This window comes from Chelon labrosus (genome assembly GCF_963514085.1).
Source record: "Chelon labrosus genome assembly, chromosome: 10".
NCBI classification, from domain to species: Eukaryota; Metazoa; Chordata; class Actinopteri; order Mugiliformes; family Mugilidae; genus Chelon; species Chelon labrosus.
Genome location: NC_140360.1, coordinates 7,680,218 through 7,706,531, shown reverse-complemented (window position 1 = coordinate 7,706,531; position 26,314 = coordinate 7,680,218). Strand labels below are relative to the sequence as shown.

General features: G+C 41.7%; 2 protein-coding genes across 2 annotated transcripts in view; one reads left to right on the top strand and one right to left on the bottom strand.

The window, feature by feature from the left end:
- Positions 1 to 865: 865 nt before the first annotated feature.
- On the bottom strand, positions 866 to 11,671 carry dcp1a (decapping mRNA 1A). Its single transcript, XM_084553447.1, has 9 exons — positions 11,293 to 11,671; positions 10,898 to 10,938; positions 9,672 to 9,799; positions 7,425 to 7,491; positions 7,148 to 7,286; positions 5,718 to 5,813; positions 4,538 to 5,134; positions 4,192 to 4,428; positions 866 to 2,880 (listed from the first exon to the last, which is right to left on the bottom strand). Exons 1-9 carry the CDS (start codon positions 11,482 to 11,484, stop codon positions 2,800 to 2,802), a joined length of 1,578 nt encoding a protein of 525 aa, XP_084409573.1. The 5' UTR covers positions 11,485 to 11,671; the 3' UTR covers positions 866 to 2,799.
- A 1,399-nt stretch (positions 11,672 to 13,070) lies between these two features.
- cacna1db (calcium channel, voltage-dependent, L type, alpha 1D subunit, b) overlaps positions 13,071 to 26,314 on the top strand; it is a 102,819-nt gene continuing 89,575 nt past the window's right edge. The window contains exons 1-3 of the mRNA XM_084552804.1: positions 13,071 to 14,309; positions 17,220 to 17,691; positions 18,599 to 18,704. Coding sequence (XP_084408930.1) covers positions 14,282 to 14,309; positions 17,220 to 17,691; positions 18,599 to 18,704 — 606 coding nt within the window. The 5' untranslated portion in view covers positions 13,071 to 14,281. The remainder of the gene's footprint in view (positions 14,310 to 17,219; positions 17,692 to 18,598; positions 18,705 to 26,314) is intronic.

Sequence of the window (26,314 nt, the reverse complement as noted above, 5' to 3'; positions counted from 1 at the left end):
GTAACAGGTGATCAGTCGTCTACAGCATCTTGGAGGAATCAAAGCCCATTCCTCATGAGATGTTGGTGGGTTTCCACACATGAACTGCTTGCTTCAGGTCTTTCCACAACATTTCTATTGGATTAAGGTCAGGACTTTGACTTGTCCATTCCTAAACATTCATTTTGCTTCATTAGATCTTTTGTAGGACGACTTGTGTGCTTGTTGTCCTTGCTGCATGTCCAAGGACGGACGTCTTGACATTTTCATTTAGGATTTGTTAGTATAGTTCAGAATTGATTGATTCATCAGTGATTGCAAGCTCAGATGCAGCAAAAACAGGCCTAAACAAGGACATTACCAGCCCCATGTTTATCGGACTGGATGAGATTCTGTTGCTGGAATGCTTCTCATTTAAACAATTCACATTTCTACTTTCATCTGTCCACAAAACATTTCCCCATTAGTCTTCTGGCTTGTCCACAAGATGCTTAGAAAATTGGAAATGCAGTGTCTTTGTCCTTGCCACTCTGAACAATGAACTACCACGGTTGTTCATTGTCCTACTGACGGAGGAGTCGCACTACTAAACAGATAAACTCCAATTTGGCCTTGAAATTAACTAGAGGTGCACTTAGTTTTGTACACAGATACATAATATAGTCTTATTTTCCTCATTTGTTGGCTTTGGTTCTCTTTGTCTACTGTCAGAACTTGTCTAAGCGCTGTATGTAGTATTATATAGGATGTTAACTATAAGCAAATAGTGACACCTGGTGGCCAAACTAACGAACTACACCTTTCTTTGCCAGAAATTAGGATTGAGTCAGAAATCTCCAATATTGAAGCACAAAAATAAATAAAGACCACGCTCTAGTTTAGGCTTTAAAACATATGTCAAACACCGATTACTACAAGCAGGAAAACAAAAAACTGACACCACTAAATTTCAAATCTTTAATATCACAAAATATCCACAATTAACCAATTTACGCGCAGTGACAATCAACCATAGAAAATAATGTAAATTTGCAAAGACTTTACCAAAATCACATCTCTGGCCAAAAAGGATAAATTATACCAAAGCATAAAATAACATTAAAATCTTAAATATGAGACCGGGATTAAAAAGTGATCATACTTTATTTAACCAACACATGACACGTGTGTGTGTGTTGGAACAAACCACCTCTGACGTAAAGGGTTGATCTGATTGGCTAACTGGCTGCGGACGTCGTCTTTCTTTTCTTTATTATTATTTTTTTTTTCCTCTTACATTCGAAATTTATACGATTACATGATTAAAGACAGAAGATATCCAGGGCTGCGAGGAAATTAATACATTCGAATTGCAGGGCCGACAGATAAATGCAGAAATTCAACCATTTCCAATTGTTTTGAAGATGTTTTCGCACTTTATATATAAAAAAAGATGAAAATCCATAATCTCTTCTTTATATTCTTTACAAAATTTAAAATAAATTGATAACAAGACGAGATTGCTTTTGTGTGTTCAAAAAAAGAAAAAGAAAAATCTTTTCTAAATCTCCTAAAGCTGATTTTATTTTTATTTTTTTTTAACGTACATTAGATCGGTTTTCTTCGTGTGCTGCAGTAGCATTTTACTGCAAAAGAAAAAAAAATTAAGGTTGTTTTTAAGTCTCCGTGACTTAACTGTGTCTTGAAAGAATAAAACCTAACGACAACAGAGGTAGCTTTTTACTTTTCGTCGTTGGTTCGAGGTGAAACTGAACTGGTTTGAAGCAGACTGAAGCTGTTAAAGCGCATCAGTTCCTCCTAGTATTTATTTATTTTTTTTTGCTCATGCTATTCAAATTATAGATGCAGAACCCAGAGAGCCAGGACACAAACGTAGCTCTGCAGTACCGTACTAAAATATCCAAAAAATGCTGGTATCCCTAAAGGCTTGGCGACTGTCGTCTATTGCACATTCCCCTCTGAGAACATATCAGCTCAGCCGGTGAAGGAGAGATGACGACACACACGAGGAGAGAGGTGGAAAGAAAAAATGTGGACAAAGAAAACGTGGCAAAGAAGCTGCTTTGTATAAACACAGTCTGTAACATTTAAAAAAAAAAAAAAAGAAAAGCAGCTGAGGAATTGATCAGTTTGACTTCTTAGTGCTTCTCTTTATAAAAGGTTCAAGGGGATTCCTCAATAAACTGCTGCCAAACACAAAACGCCACTCTTACTGTAACGGCTAGTCAGCGTCTCTGCGGCTTTACCAAAAATATACACGCTTCAGCCTTATCTCCAGGTGGAATAAGTAAAAATAAAATAAAAACAAAGAAAAGGGGACAGTTGGTCAACCCCCACAGAACAGAGAGGTCTTTGGAGTCTGAGTAGTACGTGTGTCGTCAGTGTCTTCGTACTCCAAAGCTGTGCGACAGGTGAGAGAAGCAGCGTCCGTCGTTCCCGTAACGTTCAAGCTTCAAAATATTCTGCCCGAAGGTCGAGAGGAATTTGAGGTAACCAGCTCTCCACTGTGGTCCCGTCCTCCAAACGAGTTAATCCACCAACGGCTAAACCTCGTCAATAAGGGTCTGGCGGTTTATAACCGCATCCATAAAGTTAGGAAGTTCATACTGCGACAAGATGTTGATAACGAAAATAACCAAGGCAGCTTCAGGAGCAGTGAGGATTAAATGGAGCTGTAAATAACTTTTAGCACACAGTGTGATGTTGGGAGAGCGGGAAGTGTCCAAAACCTGCATCGCTGCACTTCGTCCAGCTCCTGCTATCATGTGGTCTCTTGGGGGGGGGCGATAAAAAGCTGTAGGTGTGACGGTTGATGTAAAACTATAGCTTCATGTTGCTGAAGTCCTTGGATAGACTCTGTAGGTAAGCATCGTGAATGGCACTGAGGAAGTCTGCGTCATTCTAGACAAAAGAAGACAAAAGAGCGTGGTTGGAAGACATCATACAGATATTTGTTGACATTGACCATGTTTACATGGTCTTTAGTATCCCGGTTTTGATCGGGTTTTTGAAGTATCCTGTTTTTGTGTTTGTCCATGTAAACACCATATCCCGAATTCAGAAATCGGGATATGCCCATTTCCCGATTTCAAGAAACCCGGCTTTGCTACCCGGAGTACTCCGATAGAAGCCGGGATACTGGAGCATGTATACACCTTATCCCGATTTCTGACGGCTGCCCACTGTCTGCGCAGGCACGAGTGACGCCAAGTGACGCACTAGATATACAAACAACATGGCGGCAACGAGAACTTCTCACTTTTGGAGCGACCAATAGACAGAATTTTCCCTTAAAGTAATGAAAGAACTAAACATAACGACGTGTTTAGATGGCAGAAAACACAGAAATGCCGACATATTCAAATCTGTTGCGGAAAAGCTACTTGACGCTGGTTTTCCACCTCGCTCCGTTGAACAAGTTAGGTCGCGCTGGAAAACATTTAAAAATACGTAAAACACGCATGCGCAGATAGGATGCAGTGATCGGAAAACGGGTTACTGGTATTTATCATGTATACGGGGATATGAATAACCGGGTTTCTCTGTGTTCCATGTAAACACCATATCCCGAATATGCTCAAAGCCGGGATAAGCCTCAAAATCGGGATACTAAAGACCATGTAAACTCAGTCAATGTCTTGTCATTTTTGTGCCCAGTAAACTGAACAATTTCCTCAGTAGAAAGTGATCTGGCGAGAGACAAAGTCTGGTGGAAAGTAAAAATTGACCAGCTGGGATTACTGGCAGTAATCTTTTTAATCTTTCAGTAAACTTTGTAGAGAAGCAGAAGCTGTTTAGTTTTTTTATTATTAGCCTACTAGAATTTAAAGTAAAGCAAATACATAGGAGATAATAGATTTTTATGTCATCGATGGCGTCAACGAGTCGTTGCAGCCTTTGAAATTATCATTCACTAGTGTACCTAATGAAGTGGCCAGTGAGAGTCATGGTGAATATTTACAGCTTGAGCTTGGTTACATACTCCACGAGAAACAAGAAATTTGAAACCGGACATCACACGAGAAAAAGCTCTGCCCGGCTGATGTATCGACAACAAGCTCTCCCAAGTGAGGGCTGCAAGAACAAAATGACATAAGTTTGTTCTCACAGCCCGAGGATCAAGAACAAACTTCTCGCGGAGTATGCAACCACCCTTTAGACTTTCTCCATGCTAACAAAGGTCAAAGCAGCTTTCATGCCCTTGGTGTATACCTTGATGAGGTGTATCAGAGTCTCCTGTAGCTGTGTTTTACTGCAGGGAACGGGTGGAGGCTCCATAGCTACTCCAGGGGCAGAGGAGGGCTCAGAGGGGGCAGGAGGTGCCACCACTGCTGCTGCTGCTGCTGTTGCTGCGTTTTTCTTATTGACAGCCTGCTGGAAGGCACTGGGGGAGAGAAGCACAGAAATCCCCGACATTGGAAGAGCCAGACCAGGACTCATGGGGACAGCCTGAGAATAGAAAGAGAAAAACAAGAGATGACAGAGGAGAAATGACATGAGAGCAGCCAATAAGCTGGAACACAATCTAATTCAGTGACTAATGAACAGCTGGACTTACAGAGATCGGTTTAATCAGGTTTGGAGGCTGAGCGAAAACATCCATCTCACTGCTGTGTGGTAGAAGGGGTTTCCCCATGGGCTCCTGGAAGCTGTGGGGCGGTACCAGAGTGCTCGGCAGGAAGTTGGGCGCGAGGATGGGTTTGTGGATGTCCGAGTTCACAGACGGCACCGCAGCTTTGAGCGTGCTCAGTATCTCCTGACCCAAGTAGGCCGCAGGAGCTGGCGGAGGTGCTGAGGGGCCGGGCGGAGCAGCGCGGTGCTCTGTGCCAGCTGGAGGCACCATGAGAGGGGAGGCTGAGCAGTGAGCCTGGGGGTCTGACCTCGAGACCACCGACTGGAAAACGGGACTGGGGTGTAGAGTGTAAGGAGCAGGGAGCAGACCAGGAGCTTGGTGCCGCTGGTTGGACCCAGGATCTTGAGGCGCAAGTTGGGGAGTGAGGAGTGGGCTTTGGTGGACTGCAGTATGATAGGGCTGTTTCTGTACGTTGGGAGCAGAGGTGATCTGTGCGGGCATGGTGGGTAGAGAGGGGTCCTTGGGGAGAGACGAGCCAAAGAGCTCCTCAACTGTGATTTGCTTTACCATTGTATGAGCGCTCTGTGGAGGAGGAAGGACACCACGTCAGAGATCGTGATTATTCAACATTTTATCAATAAAAATTTGGGGTTAACAGTTTAAAAATATGGATTTGGTATTGAAAGTAAAGTTTAGAGCAAAAAGAGTTTAAAATTTTAACATTTTTTATTATTTAGACGCCACTTTTGCTGGATTCAAAGCAGTGCACAGGCTACTGAAACCATAAATACACGATATAAACATCTGTAAAGCATCTGTCCATATCCATAATCCTTAAACACCCTAGTTCTGTACATAAAGAGGTCGTGCTCCACTCTTCCTGATTTAATTCCTCGAAAAACCATCGTCAAAATGCAAGGATCTTTTATAGCTTCATCTGCTGCCAGAAACCACATACAGTAAATATTCACCATACACGAGGTTGACAGTGACACCTGGAATAAAATAAAAAATAAAAAAATCTTCACTTCTCACTGTCCTCCTCCACAGTCTCAGTGTGTAGGAGTGGAGAGGATGACAAAGCTTTCAAAAAACACAGAGATACACTGTATATAAATGAATAAATGGTAGAGCTCAAATAATCTTAGGTCTTGCGCGTTTGTACCTTTTCAGGTTGAGGTGCACTGTGGACATGATCTGCAACGCTGACGGTCGCTTTCACATTCGGTTCCGTAGACACGTCTGTCTCACCTGCCTGGGCCTGTATGTCACACAAAGACACACATTTCATTAAATTAAACAGTATTTTTCATTTCTCAAAAAGAGCCAGAGGATAAATATAGACCAAAAGCAGGATATGAAACGAAATACCCCTGCACCTGAAGTAATCCCATTTTTTTTTTTTTTTTTTACCACTGTAATCTCTGATCCTCTGTAAGAGGAATTGACGGAACAAAAACCATACATCCATAATTTATTCCTCAGATGAGTCTGGGTCAGTGCTACATTTACAGGCAATGCACAATATGAGATCAATTCATGTTTCTGTTAAACCAATCAGGCGTTACATTATGACCACCTTCCTAATATTGTGTAGGTCTCCCTTGTGCCTCCAAAATAGTTGTGACCCATCAGAGAATGGACATGGGCCTTCTGAGGGTGTCCTGTGGTGTCTGATAACAGGATGTTGTTAGTTGGGGGCCTTCGGGTCCTATGGGTTGAGGGGAGGGGCCTCTGTGGATCATCCCACAGATACTTGATCAGTTTGGGATCTAGTGAATTTGGAGGCCAGGTCAACATCTTGTGATGTTCTTCATGTTTTTTTTTTAGTTGTTCCTAAACTGTTTTTGTGTGTGTTCCTGTGTCAGGCTGCATCCTGCTCGGGATGGCTGCTGCCATCAAGGAGCGTCATTGCTATGGGGTGGGGGTGCCTGGTCTGGTCTAGGTGGGTGCTACATGTCTAAGTAACATCCACATGAATGAATGCCAGGTCCAAAAGTTTCCCAGCAGAACATTGAATTGTCACAAGATGTTATTTTCTTCTCTTGACAGTGGTTTTAATGTTGTGGCTGGACTAATGTTTGGTTGAAATAAATAACTGTAATACAGCCTGTAGTGTCAAAAGTTGCAATAATTCCAAAGGAAGCAGAAGAAGAAAGCAACCAGACACAAACAAGCAGAAATTAATAAAGACTCTGATTTTTAGAACAGCTTATCTTCAAAGTTTATCTTATCTTCAAAGCCAAGCAAAGAACTAAACTAAACTCCATCTACTGTCAATGTCAACCGAGTTATAAATCGAGCAGTGAGCTTTCTGAGCAGACGAAAAACATCACTTCCATGTGATAGATTTGTGTTAACGCATGTTAACTTTGTAAATCATGCGATGAATCTTGATAAAATGTTTGAATCGATTGACAGAGTTTGCATATATACTGTATGTGTGTATATGTGTGTATGTGTGTGTGTGTGTATGTGTGTGTGTGTATATGTGTGTGTGTGTATATGTGTGTGTGTGTATATGTGTGTGTGTGTGTATATGTGTGTGTATATGTGTGTGTATATGTGTGTGTATATGTGTGTTAGCCTCCTCACTCTCTGGTATTCCTCCTTGGCCTTGCTGAGCAGCTCCAGGATGTCAATGGGTCGTGGTTCTGCGACACCATTGGTTCTCCTTGGCTCTGCCCTCTCTGGTGACTTTCTCTGGGCGTAGTCTGCTTCTTGTTTCACAATCCTGTAAAAAGAAATAAAAACATGGCATACATTAAATTATTTAAAAAAGGAGAGATGCTAATGAAGCTAACCGGTAAAAACAAACTTTCATTAATTCATCCACACACAGATACAGTATGAACATTTTTTTTTTACTTACTTTAACATCAGCTGAGCGATGCGTTGACAGTCCCTCTTGTCATAGAACCAGATACTGTAGATACCCACTGTTGGATAAAACATAACATTTAAACCTTCGTCTACTGGGGATGACTCCAGTCCTCATCTGGGCCGATCAACAGCCGACTGCCTTAAACCAAAACTAAACACTAAAGACCGTGACTTAACATGTCTGCTGCTTGGAAAAGCACTTTTTGTTTTCCTGTCCACTTTAACAGACGACTGGTAACTGATACAGACTAAAAAAAAAGACCAACTTTGACATCATAACAATAAACTACTTGCACAAAAACAACACAAACGGACGAATGGTATATCATCAATTTACACTGAAACAACAGCTCGTTACAGTGCTCCTGTGTTGATTGTGTGCGTACGTGTGATGAAACACCGGCGTATTCACGGACCCTCAAGAGGCTGCGGTAACCCAGCAACGCAAGTGTTTATACCTCCCCGCAGCATCACCTGCTACCAGGGGAAATATGAAGCCATGTAAACAGGTATCTCTGCAGCAGTGTTCTCCCAACTCTGAGTCTGCTCATCAGCCTTGAATAGCGAGTTCACCAGAAGTCAAAGAGGCTCGGAGCGAGACTCAAAGAACTGGTAATTATCAAGACCTCTCTGAAGAACCCATCCTCCCCGCGTTGGACTCTTCATTCGAACTTGTGCAAACTCATCCTGCACCGTTTCTTCTGCAGGAGGAGGAGGAATCTTAACGGTCATCTTGTGCAAACTGCGCCGTCTTTCTGTGTCAACATCATAAAGCCGGGAATATCTACACCTTCACGGCTTCATAAATAACAAACAGAGACTCTATAAATTAACGTCTGACAACAAAAGAATCATCGGCCCGAAAAGAACAAACGGACTGAAGAGAGGAACGACACCAGCTGTCAAAACCAATATATGGAACAAAAACCAGGAGAGGAAACTATTTGAGGGAATTTATTCCGACTCCTGTTTTCCAGCCTGAGGAACGCTACGACTCCGCCCACTTTGAGGAATTAAAATGCTAACTTCCCTCGGACTCAAGTGAGGCTAAAGGGAGAAGCTGCTCTGGCTTGAATACCAACAAGAATTGACATCATGTCTTCCATACCGGGCAGGCTGATGGGCAAACAGAGCCCAAAGGGGGAGCAGTCCACTCTGACGTTGACCCTCGCCATGCTATTTTTTCTCATCAGCAAACAAATGGGGAAGCAGTCCAACTCCTTATTCGTTGCCTTAATGAAACTCCTGTTCAGACTTCTAATAGATTACCTTGGAGGCAGCGCGGTCAGTTACTTTCTGAAGATCTGAGGGACTCGGTCAGTCTTCATTTTACCTCGCTTCCTGCTTAACTCTCTTCACAAAACTTGGAGGACATCACTGGACTACGCAATACGCTTATATTAAGGAAGAATTTACCCGTAAGCCTTTTTTTTTTTTTTTTTTTTGGCTGCTGACCTGATGCAGAATGATAACCAAGCCAAGCTGAAAGGTTCAGAGAGAAGACCATGAGTGAAAAGGTTTTACTGCTTCAAGCTCCGGGACGACAAAATGACTTCAAGCAAAAGGGAGAGGAGATGTTCCAGAGGACACTGGGGAGGTGTTTGTTCGGCATTTTCCAAGGTACTATCATATTCTGCGGTTTGCATGCGTTAATGGACATCGTCAAACCTCATAGATAAATTACGCTGAAGTGGAAAAAAATATAACCGTATAAGAAACTAGACATTGGAACACCTTTTGCAGCCATATTTTTCTTATTTTAAAGCTCATGGATTAACAAGTAACATGTTATCAACATCTGTCTACAGCTGTCTACTTTAAGCTTTCTAAGATTTGCACGGCATCTAACGTCCTGCGATACAGCAGTGTTTGGGGACAGAAGTTTTCTAATAGAGACGTAATTTGGAGGTGTAATATTATGCTTAATATTCCGACTGACATAAAGAGGATGTTTGATAGTTTGAACAGCTTTATAAGATAATGTTTTAAAGCTTTTTGTGCATTTCTGATGATGTAATCCCCATCGGAAACTATGTCCAGTAAGCATTTTCCCCCGCCAAGATATTCCTCTGTGTAATTCTGAGATTTAATATGTGCTTGAAAATTGATACTAGACAGAGACCAGCAACTTCCCTCCTTGGCTTTATTACAAGGGCTTCACGATAAAAGTAGATTTCACATAAATATGTTTACGATATCGACGGCTTGAGTGTTTCTATTCTACCAATGTACTCACAGTTGCCATTCCTGTAGAGCAAGAAGGGATCCTGAAGCTGGAACTCCAGGTCTTTATTGATCGGCTCCACAAGGTTCTCTGTACTCAGTCGATTCATGATGGTGAAGCCATGGCGAGGGGAAGCGGACCTTAAATGGACGAAGAACAAAATAACGTTACACCTCCGATTACACTTATTAACAGCCGTTTTGTTTGTCCCTCACAAAATTAATATTCTGTATAGTAGGGATGTCACGATCAGGGTTTCATTTTGCCTCCTCGATCCTATATCAGTCTTTTAATATTCAGTATCTGGCCGATCCGAGTCCCGATCTGATCTTAAATAAACAAAATTTCCTCCCCAGGAGATTCATAAAGGCTTTTCTTTTCTTTCTTGTAGTCTCCTAAATCACATGTGCATCAGGGTAGTGTTCTCTGCTACAGGAATGGGCTGGTCATTGAACGCCGTAAACTCTGCTTCACTTCCTGGAATATTTTTTTGCATCGACGCCGTCTCTAGGAGACCTTTTTTCTATTTATAAACACAGTGTTCAGCGTTTGTTGTTGATGCTGTTTCAGCGCAGCCTTTGCCTGAGTGTTGTCGTGTATTCTAGTATAAAGGACAAGGTGTTGTGACGCTACAGCGACGTGGCTTTGGTTTATGGCAGACCTAAAATAAATAACTTAAAATAAAAAAGCAAGGTTGGCTGAAGGCAGATGTCGAACTCCTGATACTGATTGGGACATCCCTACTGAATAGTGATCTAACAAAAGCAGTGAATTGTGAGAAGGATGACTTCAGGATATGTCTATAAATGGTAATGGGGATTACCGGCCAGATATTAATTAATAATTAAATATATAATAAATTATATCTCCCAAAAAAAGTTAAAACAATGTTATTTTTCTATCACAAATTACCAGAGCATGAACAGTTGTATGAAGTTGTGTTATTTTGTTTTACCAACAGTCAAAGTAAAAAAAAAAGCAAAGAAATCCTCAAACTTAAATCATTGTGTTAAGTGTTAAACGACTTAACCCAGTTAATCAGTCCGTGGTTTTCTCCCCATGAGCACAGACACAATCACATGGAGTGTACTTGATGTTTGTTTACAAAGACTGCGGCCTACACACGTGCGCGCAACACCTTCCAATGACAGCGCAAAGAAACTCCCAACAACGCTAAACGAGTAAACAACTTTAATGGTCGTCGTGTTAAACTGATCACGAACACACGACACGCTTACCTCGCATAGACAAACAGGGTCCCCTCGATTTCCGTCTTCTCCTGAGAAGAAAAGTGAAGCTCTGTGTCAAAAACAGCAACATATGCTAACCTAAAAACGCACTGAATGATAGCAACGAATGCTGCTAGCTGCTAGCTAACTTTAGCTAGCTCAGGTGAGATGGCGCTAACTTCATTATCCAGCTATCGAACAAGTTATTAAAACACCAGCAGAACGACACAAGTATAAAACACATCATATATGAGCATAATCCGAATAAACTACAGTTTAATAAAAAACAAACGAATGTTTTAGCATGTTTGTTTCCATCGAGCGGCTAGCATGCTAACACTAGCGTTTAGCTAGCTGTGACGGTTGCCCAGAAAACGGTTTTACCACTGACTTTACAAACGTACCCATTCGTTCGCCTTGGAGTTGAAGTTGTAGAGAGCCACCTGGCCCGTAACGTCGAGCAGTTTGTTTATGTACGGGTCTTGCCTCTGCAGAGCCGCTAAGCTCATCATATGTCCGGCGTTTACGGTCTCCATCTTGGATGTGATTGTTGCTCCCGCACGGACGGATTTCTGCAGACACTTATAACATAACATCCGCTGTCAGTGAGGGCTGTCAAAAAAGTTTCAGACAAAAAAAATAAATAAAATAAATAAATAAATAATTTTATTTATTCCGTCCAGATTAATCTGAGGGGTTAGGGTTAGGGTTAGGGTCGCAATTTGTTAGAGTACAGCTTAAAAACAAAATGTTTGTAGAAAATGACGACGAGTCTTATGAGCTTAACCCCAGTCTGTGTTTTTCCTAAAACTAACGTCACGATACAAATAAATCATATAAAAAATAAAAAATAAAATAAACTTAGATTAATGCATGTGATGATAACGTATATTTAAAATTAAATTAAATAACACTGGATAAATTAAGGGTACAATTATGGAACTTTAGAAACTTGACAAGGTAGTTGTAATGCATTTATTTATTTATTTATTTATTTAGTTTTTAACAAGAGAGGACCAAAGCCTGATATACAGCAATTTCAAGACTGCTTCACCTTTGGGCTCTGAAAAAGACAGACAGACAGACGGTATCTTTGTATTGCATAAGTAATCTTAAAACAGGGCTGCCCCTCTACATTTATCTGTTTGTCTTAAATCTGAGAATCTTTGCAAGGAATGAATTGTTAATGTGTTAGTTCACACAGGTGTCAAACATACAGCCCGCGGTCCAAAAGCGGCCCGCCACGGGGTCTAATCCAGTGTTTTTCAACCACTGTGCCGTGGCACACTAGTGTGCCGTGAGAGATCGTCAGGTGTGCCGTGGGAAATTATCCAATTTCACCTAATTGATCTAAAAAAAACATTTTTTGAAAACAAATTAATTATTATCTGCAAATAATATGCCATTGTCGAGTGTCTGTGTGTATATATAAGACTTTCTTTGTGTTTATTTGATTCCTATTCAAGACACTTTTACAAGAATGACTTTATATTGCTAATATAGGATACAGAGTTTAATTATTTTAACATTTTCAGTTGGTGGTGTGCCTTGTGATTTTTTCAATGAAAAAAATGTACCTTGGTTCAAAAAAGGTTGAAAAACACTGGTCTAATCTAAAAGTACAAAAACTACACAGAAGACTGCAGTTTTTCAATGAAAATAACTGTTAGCCCTAAGTTGTCCACTGTTTTAGTAAGAGAAGTGGACAGAACACAACACAGACACCCAGGACTAAACAACAGACAGCAAAGTGCCCAAACTGCACTTATTTTACTTAAGAAATTTCCTTTTTTAAAGGCTAGTTTATCAACTGTAAACATTCTCCTAATTTACTTTACTGGAAAAAATCAGGAGCTGTCGTTACTTATAGGTTATTATCTTACTGGTCCGGCCCGCTTGAGATCAAATTGGGACTGTATGTGGCCCTTGAACTAAAATGAGTTTGACGCCCATGTGTTAGTTTATCACGTTGAACTTATGCAGATGTTTAATTCAATTCACAGGATTTTAATAGGTTTCAAAAGTTTGGATTTTTTGGGGGGGTTTACATCACCTAAGAAAAAAAACAAGATATTGATCCTTCAAAGAAATTGTTTCATTGCAGTTGCTCCCGTGACAATAGTAAGGAGATAGAGTAAAATACAAATAGAATAAAATAACAACATAAAAATATACAAATGTAAGATGCCAATCAAATAAAATACCAAAAAAAAAGTCATATATGTATACGTCACTTTGTCCTGGAAGGGCCTCCGTTGCTGTATATTTATTGTCATTGGATGGAACATTTTGAAACTGTTGCATATATACAAACTTGGACTGTTTATCATTTGGCCCAGTTGAGCTGCAGCCGCCTGCCTCACCTGTCTCGGTTAAGGGAACATTGGAGAAGGGATTATAATCGGAGGATTACTGCGAAACTGTTATCCTCCGTGCAGGCACAGGTAATCCAATCACTGGTAACCTTCCAGCACAGCTACCGACAACTCATTTCCTCTTGAATCCACTGCAGAGCGAGGGCAGAAAAACAGCACAATGAGGCCCCAGAGAAGAGCAAGGTGACACGGGATGCCGTTCATTATAAGAGCAAGACCCCTGAGGGGTAAGTACAAGGGCCTGCTCGTGTCTTTAGGGAGTTTAACCGGAGGGATAGGGTGAGGGCATGGTGTTTATCCAGTCCAGTCCGGACATTTTCATGGTCGGGGAAAGTTAGTTATCAAGCTTTAACTGATCTGGACTACACCGTGGACTGTCTCCACTACAGCACTGAACTACAGCATGGAAGAAAAAGGCTCTTGCAATGTTGTTAGCTCAGGCTAGATGAAATGCTGCTTTTACTTTTAATCAAACAGACTAACTTGATGAGGCTGTGATTTGCAGGCCTTGTTTTTAAAGTCTCTCTTGTAAAGCATTCACTTTATTTACATTCTCAGTGTCTTTCAAGCACAAATACAACATGTGTCTGAAAGCATTTGGTACTAATCTTGCTGTTCTTGTTGAGGTGCCCTGTTCTTTTTGGGCAAGTTTCCCTAAAGGTAGCATCAACAGGTGCATTTCCGGTTTGCTCCTCCGCGTGGTTTCAGGACAGAGTTGCGTGCGTGGTCGCTCCAACTTGTTATCCGTGCGTCCCCGGTCACATTGAGAATAACTGACAGCAGCGGATTGACTGCCGCCGCCTGCGCGTCGCTCCTCTCGGATACGCCGTGAATCTGCAGGCAGGCACCCGGATGTGGCGAAAAATGCTCGGCGCTCCTCTCACGGTCCGCGCTCGGGAAGCATTTTATAATTCAGGTTGACGGCTCCGCTCAGGTCCGCGCCGTCGACACCTATTTGGATGGTTTTTCCAACGAGGAGTTGGATTTAAAACGGATTTTTTCCAATGTGGATTCGAGGATGCAAGAAGCAGATGAACAGTCTGAAGGTAAAAAAAAAAAAGAAAAAGAAAAACCACTGAGCGCAGGAGGAGAGTTGGAGCGCTGCTAGAGAGGGGGCGAGAGCGCTGGTTTGGTTTATTCTCTGGATGTCTGCTTAATCCAAGTGATTATATGCTCAGACTCCTGTCTGCTGCTAGTAGTCTGTTTTTTTTCCAACTTATTTCGCTGCAGAGATTGTGCATTAACATTTAGATTGCACTGATGTGATGGCAGACACCACTTGTTAAATCCTTTGGGAATATAGTTGCGGCTGTTTGTCCGAAAAAAAAAAAAAAAAAATGGTTGACTGTGTTTGGTCCAATTTCATGCTGCCGTTTTTGGAGGCATGTGACAGGTCAAAGGGGATGCTTTGCATTTGTGTGAGCTCCAGAATAATCTGAGAGACACTTAGTCAACTTTTCAACTGCATTCAATTAATTTAAATAAGTTTAGAAGATGTGTAAACACCACTGTATTTTTTAAAATAAGCCATGACATCTCAAAGTAAAGTGGAGAGTCACAGCAGTTGTTTTCCTGCATCCTGTGACAGATGTGTCCTGCAGAAGTGCTGGGATAATTCCTGTTACATGTCATGTCAGACAGGCAGGCTGCCACCATCATTAACTAACAGTCAGCAATTGTTATTTTGCACCTGTGGAGATGTTGTGCTGCAGAATGAGGAGAGGAGAGGAGAGTAGCTGCCCCCTCATTCATTCAGATTGTTTTTTTTAAAAGCAAAATCAATTGACATTTATTTTTTTTTCACTCACTATGAGTGTACTTAATTTCAACTGCATGATCTTTGTTTAGACAAATCCTGAATCCTCAATAATAAACTGTGTAAAAATTACACTTAATTCTGCAGGTCAGCAGTTTAAAATCAAGGTCTTTTTTATCCTTCCCACCATCTATTTCTAATGCATTGCTTCCTGTTGTTTGGGTCAGTCCAGTGTGAGAACTGACACATGTTGGATGACACGAAATGTTGGTCAGTCCGTCGCTGACAGTAGCCCCTGATGGGACTCTCTGCTGTAGAGCTGCAGTGGACCGAAGTGACTGTGTCAAGGGCACTGTCTTTGTCAGTCAGGGACCGAATTGATTTTAATGACTCTTGGTCTCTCTCATTCATGCAGGCTGTCATGCTTTCTCTCTTTCTCTCTCCCCCCTCTTTTAATCCAGTCCTCTTCTTTCTCTCATCCTCAAATTTCTACCTTGTAAAATTCCTCTGGTCTAATCTGCATAAACTAAAAAAAAAATAGCATGTCTGTTGAGGTTCAAAATCATCCAGATCATGGTTTCATCCAAGTTTCTTCTTCGGTTTTAAATGACTGGTGGGGAATTTAGAAACACCTGACCAAGATGAGTTTCTGTCCATTAGTAGGTTGTTAATGAAGCACTAATTGTGCAAAAGCAGGACACCAACAGGTTTATCTGAACAGATTCCTCCGATTGCAGGTGAGTATCTGGTTGTAAACAGACCATAGTCATGTGAGTTTGAGGTGAGCAAAACCCGCAGATGTTCCTAATAAAAACCTAAACTCCCTACCATTCAACTAGAACTGAAGAATCTGCTTAGATGAAACGCTCTCACCAACCCTTGGCAGGGCTAGCACACTATTTGGATCTAACCGTGGGTCCTGTTTCAACTGATACAGAGGAAAAAAATACCTCTGAGTGCAATTGGATAGTCCTACAACCAGTCAGAGCATTGAATGATGCAGCGGATGCTTCTCTGCATATGTCTTTATCGCTGTTAACTGTTTGTCGTTTAAAGTTATTTTGCTGTCAGTATCGCTTCCAACGGACATGATAGGGAAATCTAAACAAATTCAGTGCCACTCCTCTGTTACTCCATCATATAAAGCCCGCTGAAATGATTTGATTGTCCTGTCAGATCTTTGCTGGAGCATATTCAGTTCCAAACAGAGCGACTCCAGATCAACTTTCCAAACCAACAAGAAGTGAGAAGTTGCCCTAGCTTCCAGTCGCCTTTATTTTTTGCATTAATTTCACCCATATTGTTGGTGGTTTTTAGGATTGTTCAATGATGCATTATCATTAAATTGTGTCACAACTTCTCTTCACACATTAACAGTGAATTTGTGATGTTTAAATCAACATTACAAATACAATGTTCTGCCGGTGAGAAGGCTACTCTATATTGGAGCCACTCGTCTTTATTTGTTTTGCTTCCTCCTCTGTTGTAAAGAGTGCCGTCTCTTACTGTGCTTGCGTATTGCCCGACAAGTTATTACTGTGGATATTAAGTTTCATATTTACTGTTTATGTAGTGCTGTTCTTTGGAGGCACCAATATGAAAGGTTTAAAGTGTGGATTTTAAAAAGACTCAAATAAAAGATGCCCACGAAAATGAAGTTGGATTAATAAATAAACGATGCTCATTACCTTATATAGATGTACTGATTTTAATGTAGCATACATCATTTGTAGTGTGTGGAAACAGTGACTCCATTATACTTTTATCCGTCCGAGAGCACTGACAAGATTATTTTTCTGCTGTAAAATCAAATCCTAGTTCAGGACCTCAGGACCTCATGTCACGATATTTTACAAAACGCACTTAAGACACACATTTGAATATAACATCAAGAAAGACATTTCCCTTAAAGTGTGCAAGAAAAGTAGTGTGTAATATAGTTTTAAGTTAGCTGCCATATGTGGAATTTGTAAATACTCAGTTTTGCTGCCCTCTGGTGGGTAGACAGAGCAGCAGACACATCCTGTATGTTGACTGTCTTTTGATTCCAGTTGTTTGATTATTCTTCAAATTAGAGCTCAGGCAGTTAGAGACATATTATAAAGTGGTAGCTAGTCTCCTGAAATGGACGGACAGAAAAAACATCCGTGGTTTTGCCTGTTTTTGTTTACACCATCTTGTTTCCCATCCATTTGTCCAGGGGCACAGTATGCCAGCAACAGAAGGACCTCTCTCTCCACTGACACCTCGGCGCTCTGGTCAGCAAGTCACACCCACCTCCACCAGCTCCATCCACCAGAACCTCTGCAGGCTCCAGCCAGCACCGGCAAGCCCGTCGGCTCCTCTTATGGCCTCCTCGGGGCCAACAGCGGTGCGCAGGGCGCCGGCGGCACCGGTTCCGGTGTCAGCCCGGTCCTTGCTTGGCATGCCGCCATCAGCGCTGCTCGCCAAGCACAAGGGGAATCCGCAAAGCCCGAGATGAGTTCACGGCCCTCAGTTTGCACCACTGTACCAGTTCCTCCTGCTGGTTCACTGGCGCAGAGGAAGAGGCAGCAGTATGCCAAAAGCAAAAAGCAGGGAGGATCTACCAACAGCAGGCCGCCCAGAGCTCTGTTCTGCCTCACCCTCAACAACCCGATCCGTAGGGCCTGCATCAGCCTGGTGGAGTGGAAGTATCCTTTAACAGATGTCTGGGTGTTTCAATGGATTGATTGCGCCACAGATTCATATGTGGCAAGTGAGCGAGTGTAGATATGAATCAGTGGATGGAATAATGAACTTTAGTTTGTAAAGAGATGGTGGCCTTGAGTCAAAGCTTAAACAGAGACAAATCTGAGGCCGTATCAGCGGTTGAGTTGATAGGTGAATGGATAGATGGTGGGATAAAAGAAATAACAGATGAACCAGTACATGCTATTTCCAATTAAGTCTTAATTTGGTATCTTAGCTGAGTTTTAATAACCTTTCAGCCTCCTTACAGTGCAAACAACTAGTTTTTATTACGCCAATTTGGGTGACTGAAGAGGTGTCAGGGGAGTCCGTTAGCATTGAGCACTGCATTCATTTTCAGAACGAGAGAATAAAATAATGCAGCAGTGTGCAGCAGTTGGATGCTGTTTACAAGTTTAGTTGTCGCGGCTAATGTTTGACACCACAGCTGAGGTGAAATCAGTCTCACTGTCCAACCTTTAAAAAAAAAAAAAAAAAAAAGAGAGAGAGAAAAGATGCACTTACAGTAACAGCAGCTTGCATGCCCTGCTGTGACCACAATGATAACACACAAAGGGCTGCACAGTTCCTTAGAAAGGAGACCCAACTCTCAACAAAAACCCAAAGCAGACTTGAGAAGATCAGCTAAAGTGCTACATCCACTCTCTGTCTGTGGTTATTTATCTTTATTTTATCTTTCCCGACTTCAGGTAGCTCTGTCTGTTCTCACCACACACATGTTCATCCCTGTTCTTGCGTTTAAACACATTAAAAGGCAGCTTTACACATCTCAAACAAACACTTCTGACAAACCCTTTGTACTATAATGTCTCTCTGAGTTTACTGTCTTCCTTAACAGGCTGTGTTCAGGCCCTTTGATATCTTTATACTGCTGTCTATTTTTGCCAACTGTGTGGCCTTAGCCATCTACATCCCCTTTCCTGGAGACGACTCCAATTCTACCAACCAAGAACTGGTGAGTAGTGACAACGAGGTTTTTTTGAAATAACGATTTTGCTGAGATGTCCCCAACCACACTGCGGTTCGCTGTATGGATGTCGTCATTGTTGCTTTACGGTGCACACGGCAGTTGGATATACAGTATGTTTGCAGAGAGCATCCGTTGAATTTCATTTCATGAGTCAGTGACCAAAAATGTGACCAATTCTGTGTGACAGGATAGGGTGCAGAGCCACACTGTGATAAAGTTGGGCACGGGGAATAAGAATATTTATGGCTGGTATCTTCTATTTTAAATCACAAAGGCGTTCACCTAAAAAAAAAAAAGCAGCGAAGAAATGAAAAAATAGGGGAACATGAATTTAATAAAAAAGTTCTTATGAGTTGAACTTGCAGGATTATCTGTGCTGAACATCATGAGCTCAGTGTTCAGAACAGGTTTGAACAGTTACAGTCATATAAAGTTTTTACTTGTCATTTTGGACCCCACTCAAAGTATATTTTAAATCATCAGTTCTGCCAAACTTTGGAGAAATGTATTTTCTTTAAGCTGATATAATAAAAAATCTGAGCTTTTTTAATAGATTGAATGGTTGATATTAAATGTACAAAACAGTGGCATATTTTACGCTGGAGTTCTGCAGATGTTGAATGTGCAGGAGAGATTTAAATTATTTTTTTAATGTGGCTGGCTGCTCGTGTCGCTGCGTGTCATCAGCCGGATTACACACAATGGCTCTACACTAGTGCATGAGACTGATTGGCCGGATGTGTGAGTTTCGTCAGAGGGCTTTTCCCGGCAATATTTGGATAGATGTGTCGGGTTTCATTGTTTTGTTGACACGCACACAAACACTGGTGTGTGCGTGCACAAACACAAACACACAAACCCAGAGGGTGATCCCTGTGAGAGGAGCACGGAGGTGAGCGACACACGGAGGGAGTTCAAGGGAGGTTTGGTTGCCTCCATAATTATAGTGTAATTTAACCCTCTCAAATAACACACAAAATTATAATTATCATTTTACTATATGATAAGATGAATTACTTCATCTGAAATGTGATTACATAATGCACATACTGTACACTGATCAGCCACAACATTAAAACCACTGAACATTGACCATCTTGTGACAATTCAGTGTTCTGCTGGTAAACTTTTGGACTTGGCATTCATTCATGTGGACCTAGACCAGACCAGGCACCCCCACCCCATAGCAATGACACTCCTTGATGGCAGCAGCCATCCCCAGCAGGATGCAGCCTGACACAGGCACACACACAAAATCTGTTTAGGAACAACTCAAAAAACATGAAGAACAGCACAAGGTGTTGACCTGGCCTCCAAATTCACTAGATCCCAAACTGATCAAGTATCTGTGGGATGATCTACGCTAACACTAACAACATCCTGTCACCAGACATCACAGGACACCCTCAGAAGGCCCATGTCCATTCTTTGATCAGTCACAACTGTTTTGGAGGCACAAGGGAGACCTACACAATATTAGGAAGGTGGTCATAATGTTTGGGCTGACCGGTGTATGTTCTTGTTGAAAAGATCAGCAATATATAGTTTAAAGTATTGATGTAAAAAAAGAAAAATTATTTCTTCACATTTTAAACACAAAGCATATTGGAAGGAGGAGATATAAACTTATATGTCCGTTAATTAAAATCATCAACATGTGTCCGATGTGGGAAAAGAACTGGTGTTACTGATCCCATTAATAATACGCCGCTGGATTAGTGTCTTTGTGTGAGACATAACAGACTGTGACACTGGCATCCTTTTATTTACACATGTGATTTCCTGCTGTCAAAGTGTGTTTTGTGATCTAAATACTGCACCTGATGTGAACGCGAATCTGAAATTCTCCATCGTTGCACAGTTTATAAGGAAAGATAATGTTATCTCAGATAAACACAAGAAGTGGCGACATAAGTGTGTTTAGCGATAAGACTGACAGCTAACGGTTCCCAGTGCGTGAAGAGCTGAGAGAACTGCTCCATCTTTAACTGAGTTTACTTTTTTAAGCATTGGCACATTCAGGGTTGAGCATAAATACATTGTCCTTGTCCTAGACCTGTTGTCACAATGAGATGTTATGAGTACAAAAAATAGAAAACCAAAGAACTACCTGTGGAGTCGCCCCACGTTCCCCTGTGTCTGGACCAAAAAAGGTGCACTTGAACTCTACAGAGAAAGGAAATATCTCTTCATACCAGCAGGTGGCAGTAGTCTGCATTCGTCATTCAAAATGGGAAACAGGAAGCTGTTAGCTTGGAGGCTAGGAGGCTAGGAAGCTAGGAAGCACTTCAAACCATCGTACACATCTGGCCTCTCCTGAATCATGCTGATCAGTTCATCTACAGTTTATTCATTCTAGATGATCATGTTGTTGCGGAGATATTTGTGTGTTTTGAATGTTCAGGTTTGATCGTAATGTCCTTTATGCTTTTGTTGGTTTAGTTTACTTTCGTCCCTCCAGTTTCTTGGTTGCAGTGCATTGGTTTGCTTAGCCGATCAGCCAATCAGGGTGATCTCTTGTTGTCGGTGACAGGGACCCAACTCGTGCCAAGGGACTGGGCCACACTATATAAACTAGGTTCACAGATGCTCACTGAGTGTTTGGCCCCAAGCAAGGTTTCTTCCTGTTAGTAGGGAGTTTTTTCTTGCCGCTATCACCTTAGTGCTAGTTCCTTGGGTCCTTAAGACAGTTTGAATTGTTATTAGTGCTATAGAAATTGACTGTCGGCTTTGGTGGACGACCCTTAGCTTTCTTGTATCTGTTGATGGTAGGCTTTACCACTTAATAAAGTAATTAAAGATCAGTGAGCTCCTAACACGCCAACTCTGGCATTCAGACCATGTAATGAAAATGAAAAAACCTTCCTTTGTTTTGACTTGGCAACATGTTATCTCAAGATAATTTACCCTTAAAGCCAACCTGGTTCTTTAAAATTAAACTAAAACTAGATGTTAGTGGCAGCACGTGGATTTCATGGATGGACTGCCACCAGTTTGTTGACACTAATATTAGAGTGGTAATATGATAGCTGTGCCGTGCTTTTTGCCTGATGGTTGCTCATAATATAGTCATGGTCTGAAGAGTATCCATGCCATGTCTTTCATTAGCTTGCAGCTTATTACCTACTGTGGGTCAGCTGCTCTTCTGGTCACGGCTTAGTGAAACTGACAATGAATAGGAACCAATAAACCCCATGAGCCTATCCAGTCCAGCTAACACCAGAGGCAGTCACTACGTTGGTGACAGAGCGCAGACAGGTCCACCATGATCCAATGAAGCTGGAGTTTTATCCTCTTACTCCCATCCTCCAGCTTTTCCCGAACTCTCCATGTCACGTTTAATCCATTTGGAAAAGCAGACAGGCGGACTTGTCACGGTGACGTTTCTCTGTCTGACTTGTTCTGATGTGGAAAAACCTCAGGCGTCTGGTCTTCCAAGGAAGTCTAAATTTGTTCAGCCTCCCATGAAGACGGCTTACGAAATGCGTATGCTGAGTAATGCCCTCTTGTTACCCAGTAACATTTCTTTTAAAAATCAGCCATGTGCAACACATAGACAATAACACAAAGTAGATCCAAAAACGACCTCTGTAATATGCGTTTGTGTGATTGTGTTCATTCTGAACTAGGAATTGGTTTCAGTCAGTATTTAAGAGGAACTGATGGTACAAAAACCGTACATCCTTAATTTATTCCTCAGATTCTAGGTTTGTGCAACATTTACAAGCAATGCACAATATGTGACCAATTCATGATCACATATTCAGTTGTATTAAACTAATCAGGCATAACATTATGACCACCTTCCTAATATTGTGTAGGTCTCCCTTGTGTCTCCAAAACAGTTGTGACTTATCAGAGAATGGACATGGGCCTTCTGAGGGTGTCCTGTGGTGTCTGGCAACATAATGTTGTTAGTGGGGGGTCTTTGGTTTGAGGGGAGGGGCCTCTGTGGATCATCCCACAGATACTTGATCAGTTTGGGATCTGTATCTATAGAAACCCTGAAACCAGCTTTCTGGATATCGACAAAGACTCTAAAGTCTCTATGGACCAAGACGACAAAGCTCAATTTGGGATCTAGGGAATTTGAAGGCCAGGTCAACACCTTGTATTGTTGTTCATGTTGTTTTGAGTTGTTCCTAAAGTGTTTTTGTGTGTGTGCCTGTGTCAGGCTGCATCCTGCTGGGGATGGCTGCTGCCATCAGGGAGTGTCATTGCTATGGGGTGGGGGTACCTGGTCTGGTCTAGGTGGGTGCTACATGTCTAAGTAACATCCACACGAACGAATGCCAGGTACAAAAGTTGTCCAGTAGAACATTGAATTGTCACAAGACGATCAATGTTATTTTGCTTCTCAGTGGGTTTAATGTTGTGGCTGATCAGTGTAGCTTCTAAAGGACTGGTGGGGAGTTGGGGTTTAAGTGGACACTCTTCTATGGGTGTCAATTATCATAAACTCACATAACTAGTGTTGAAGCGTTGCCACAAGCACATGTTCTCTGCAGGTTTTAGTGTGTTAGCCGAACAGAAGAGGAAAGCTTCATCTTTCGGGAATTTAGTGTGTTTATCCATTTACTAAATAACTTCAGCTCTGACTGAATTGCTAAAAGAGCAGTATGAATTATCTACAGTATCTTAATCCTACAAGTGTAGCAGTGTCCCCGGAGAACTTTGTCATGCAGTGCAAACATTTTCTTTTTTTCTCTTTAAGGCTGGCAAAGGACTTTCTAAGCTTCATAGGGAGTTTGTGTGTGTCTGATTATGTGTGTGTGTGTGTGTGTGTGTGTGTGTGAGCGAGTGAGAGACGGACCCAGAGAAACGTAACATGTTTCATCAACAGATGGGGATTATTCACGCTGTCCAAGTCTACGCTCATCGCTCACTGCACAATGTACAGTATGTGTGAGTGAGGAAGAGAAAGACTTTTCTGTCGTTGCCACTGTTGAGAATTAAAGACGTCACACTCATCTTCCTCCCGTTTTTAGAGACAAGACGTCTAATCATCTTGAATCTTTCATTCATTGATTAATCTACTCTGAAAAGAAAGAGGTCTGATTACTTCAGATCAGTTTCTGTTTGAATCATAGGAAGGTTTTTCCAGTTCATAAATGTTTCCTCTGCCACAAACCTGGACTAACCAATGCTCATAAACAACAATGCTGCCAAGATAATAGGCCTCTACACACCCAACCTCTCAGAGTTGTAAGGCCATTACACGCAGAGTAAACACAATAGCACAACATCACTCTCCCTCTCAATCACCACTTCATTGTTCTGATCTGTGGGTTCACGTATAGGAGCCTCTTACCCACAGCTGCTCTAAACAGGGTGACCCGTTGAGGGACTCTAAACGGTTATAGTGACTCTCTGAGGTTAATTGCTGCAACAGCTACATACCTTCAAAGGCTCCTCTTGTTGTATCCGCACCTCCAATAAAAAACATGCAACAGCCGACAGATTAGAAAGTGCAACTCTGGATTTAATCAGCCCCTGCACAGGTGTTTTCAGTAAACCTCAGATAATCCGTTAAATAGGAAAATATAAGCACCTAATAACCATGTAAACACTTGACCTGATCAGTGACGAAACACACTCCCATGGCAACGGCAACGGCCCATTGTAGGAGGTTTCTCCAGTGGATAGGGGTCGTTTAAGATATAAGATTTACCTTTAGTTTATCCCACAATGGGGGAACATTGCAGTGTTAACAGCGGCATATAGTGAAAAGTAGTTCTACATATGTGGTCTACTGGGAGCAGGCTCGGGTGTACAGCCTTCTGACACCTTTCTATTAGAACCAGCATCAACTTTTCCGACAACCTGAGCCGCAGTAATTCGTCTGGATCAGATCAGACCACACGGACCAACCTTCTCCCCCCATGTGCATCACTGAGCCTTGGCCGTCCTGTTACCGGTTCACCTCTTTTCCAGTTTTAGAGATGCTCTGACTGAGTCATCTAGCCATTCTAAATTGGACGCTGTTTTCCTGCTTCTAACATCAACTTTGAGGACAAAATATTCACTTGTCACCTAATATATTCCTCCCACTGACAGGTGAAATATAATATTTCATGTTACGGCCGATCACTGTATCTTATCAGATCATTTTATTTAGTGTCTCTGTAAACAGTTTAGTTGGTATCTCTGATCTGAATGGAGAAACGTTCACTGTCTGAACACCCACTCAGCTCAGTGAAGAGGTCTAATGGGGCCTGTAGGTAAGAACATCTGAACAGGTGTGTGCTGCGTTTCTCCTCTGCCCACCGTTACGCTCAGACAACACACACTGTGTGTCAGAATATGACTAAACACACTGCTTTGAGCAACAGCATGTATTTTCTGTAAACCGTAATAGGTGCACCGAGCGCTGCGTTACACGAGGATGTATTTTTAAAAATACTCATTCAAGTTCTGGGGAACACGGGTTTGCCTCGGTAGTATTTCAACAACTAGTTCATCCTTTTTTTAGAGAATGTGTGGGCATTGTACGATCAGCTCCTTCGTGGCAAACGATGGGAAGGAGGAAGAGAGCTAGACAGCTGGGATGCAGCTACAATATATGCACACTCACTTGCCGCTTTATTGGATAGGCTTGTGAAATCAAATACGTTCTAATATCACAGTCCAGCACTAAATCTTATCTTCATGAAGGTTCTGGCATTCAGCGTTAGTTTGAAATAACTGAGCTGTTGATTCAGTTTTCATTTTGGACACTGTGGTTTGTAGCACTATTGAATTGTGCCAGTTTAGCAGCGCCACAAACTACATCCTCCAAAATCATCATCCATTTGAATTACCACCTCTCTGACGCTGTTTCAACAAAAAACTGAGCACTGTAACAGTCATGAATGAGGATATAATGCAGGACGGTTATACTAGAATGCATTTGTTGTCACTAGCGTACCTGATGAACCGGCAAGTGAGAGTTTATCCATATCCAATTCAAATATGCTGTATGCATTAACTGTGCGCTTCAGATTCAGAAGTCAGTTCTGGTGTTAGCTCATTCAATATTATGAGTAACTAAACCGATGGTGCTTTTGCACGTTTATAAAAATGAAAATAAAGCTTTGACCAATACATAAATATAACAAAATGTTCAATATATCTGATTATTAAGTTCATGTACACATGATGCATTTTGTGTTCAGCACTGGAAGCGTTTCAGTTGAAGACATGTCACCGTTTGCAGCGTGCAGTGTTTTATTTTCTGTGAGGTTGTCTCCAGGAGCAGAGAGAAAGTGTGCATGTGTGAGCAGGTTGAGGGATTAAGCTGGGCAGTGGATTAATCGTCGCTAAATGAGTGGAGGTTGCAGAAAAAGAGAAGGATGGACGGACGGATGGAGGGATGGAGGGATGGAGGGTGGGAGCTTACAAGTGGGAGGAGATTTTCCTGAACACCGTCATGTGACCGACTTGATCTGTTCCCTCATTCTCATTTCCGTCTGTCAATCTGTGTAGCTGTCTGTCTGAGTGGTTCAAATGAATGCCTTTTTATTTTATCATCAGGGCCAATGCATGTAAAAAGGGATGAAAACTAAATGAAAGTGAGTTGAAAACATTCCAACGTCTTTACTTTCCACAAATCCTCA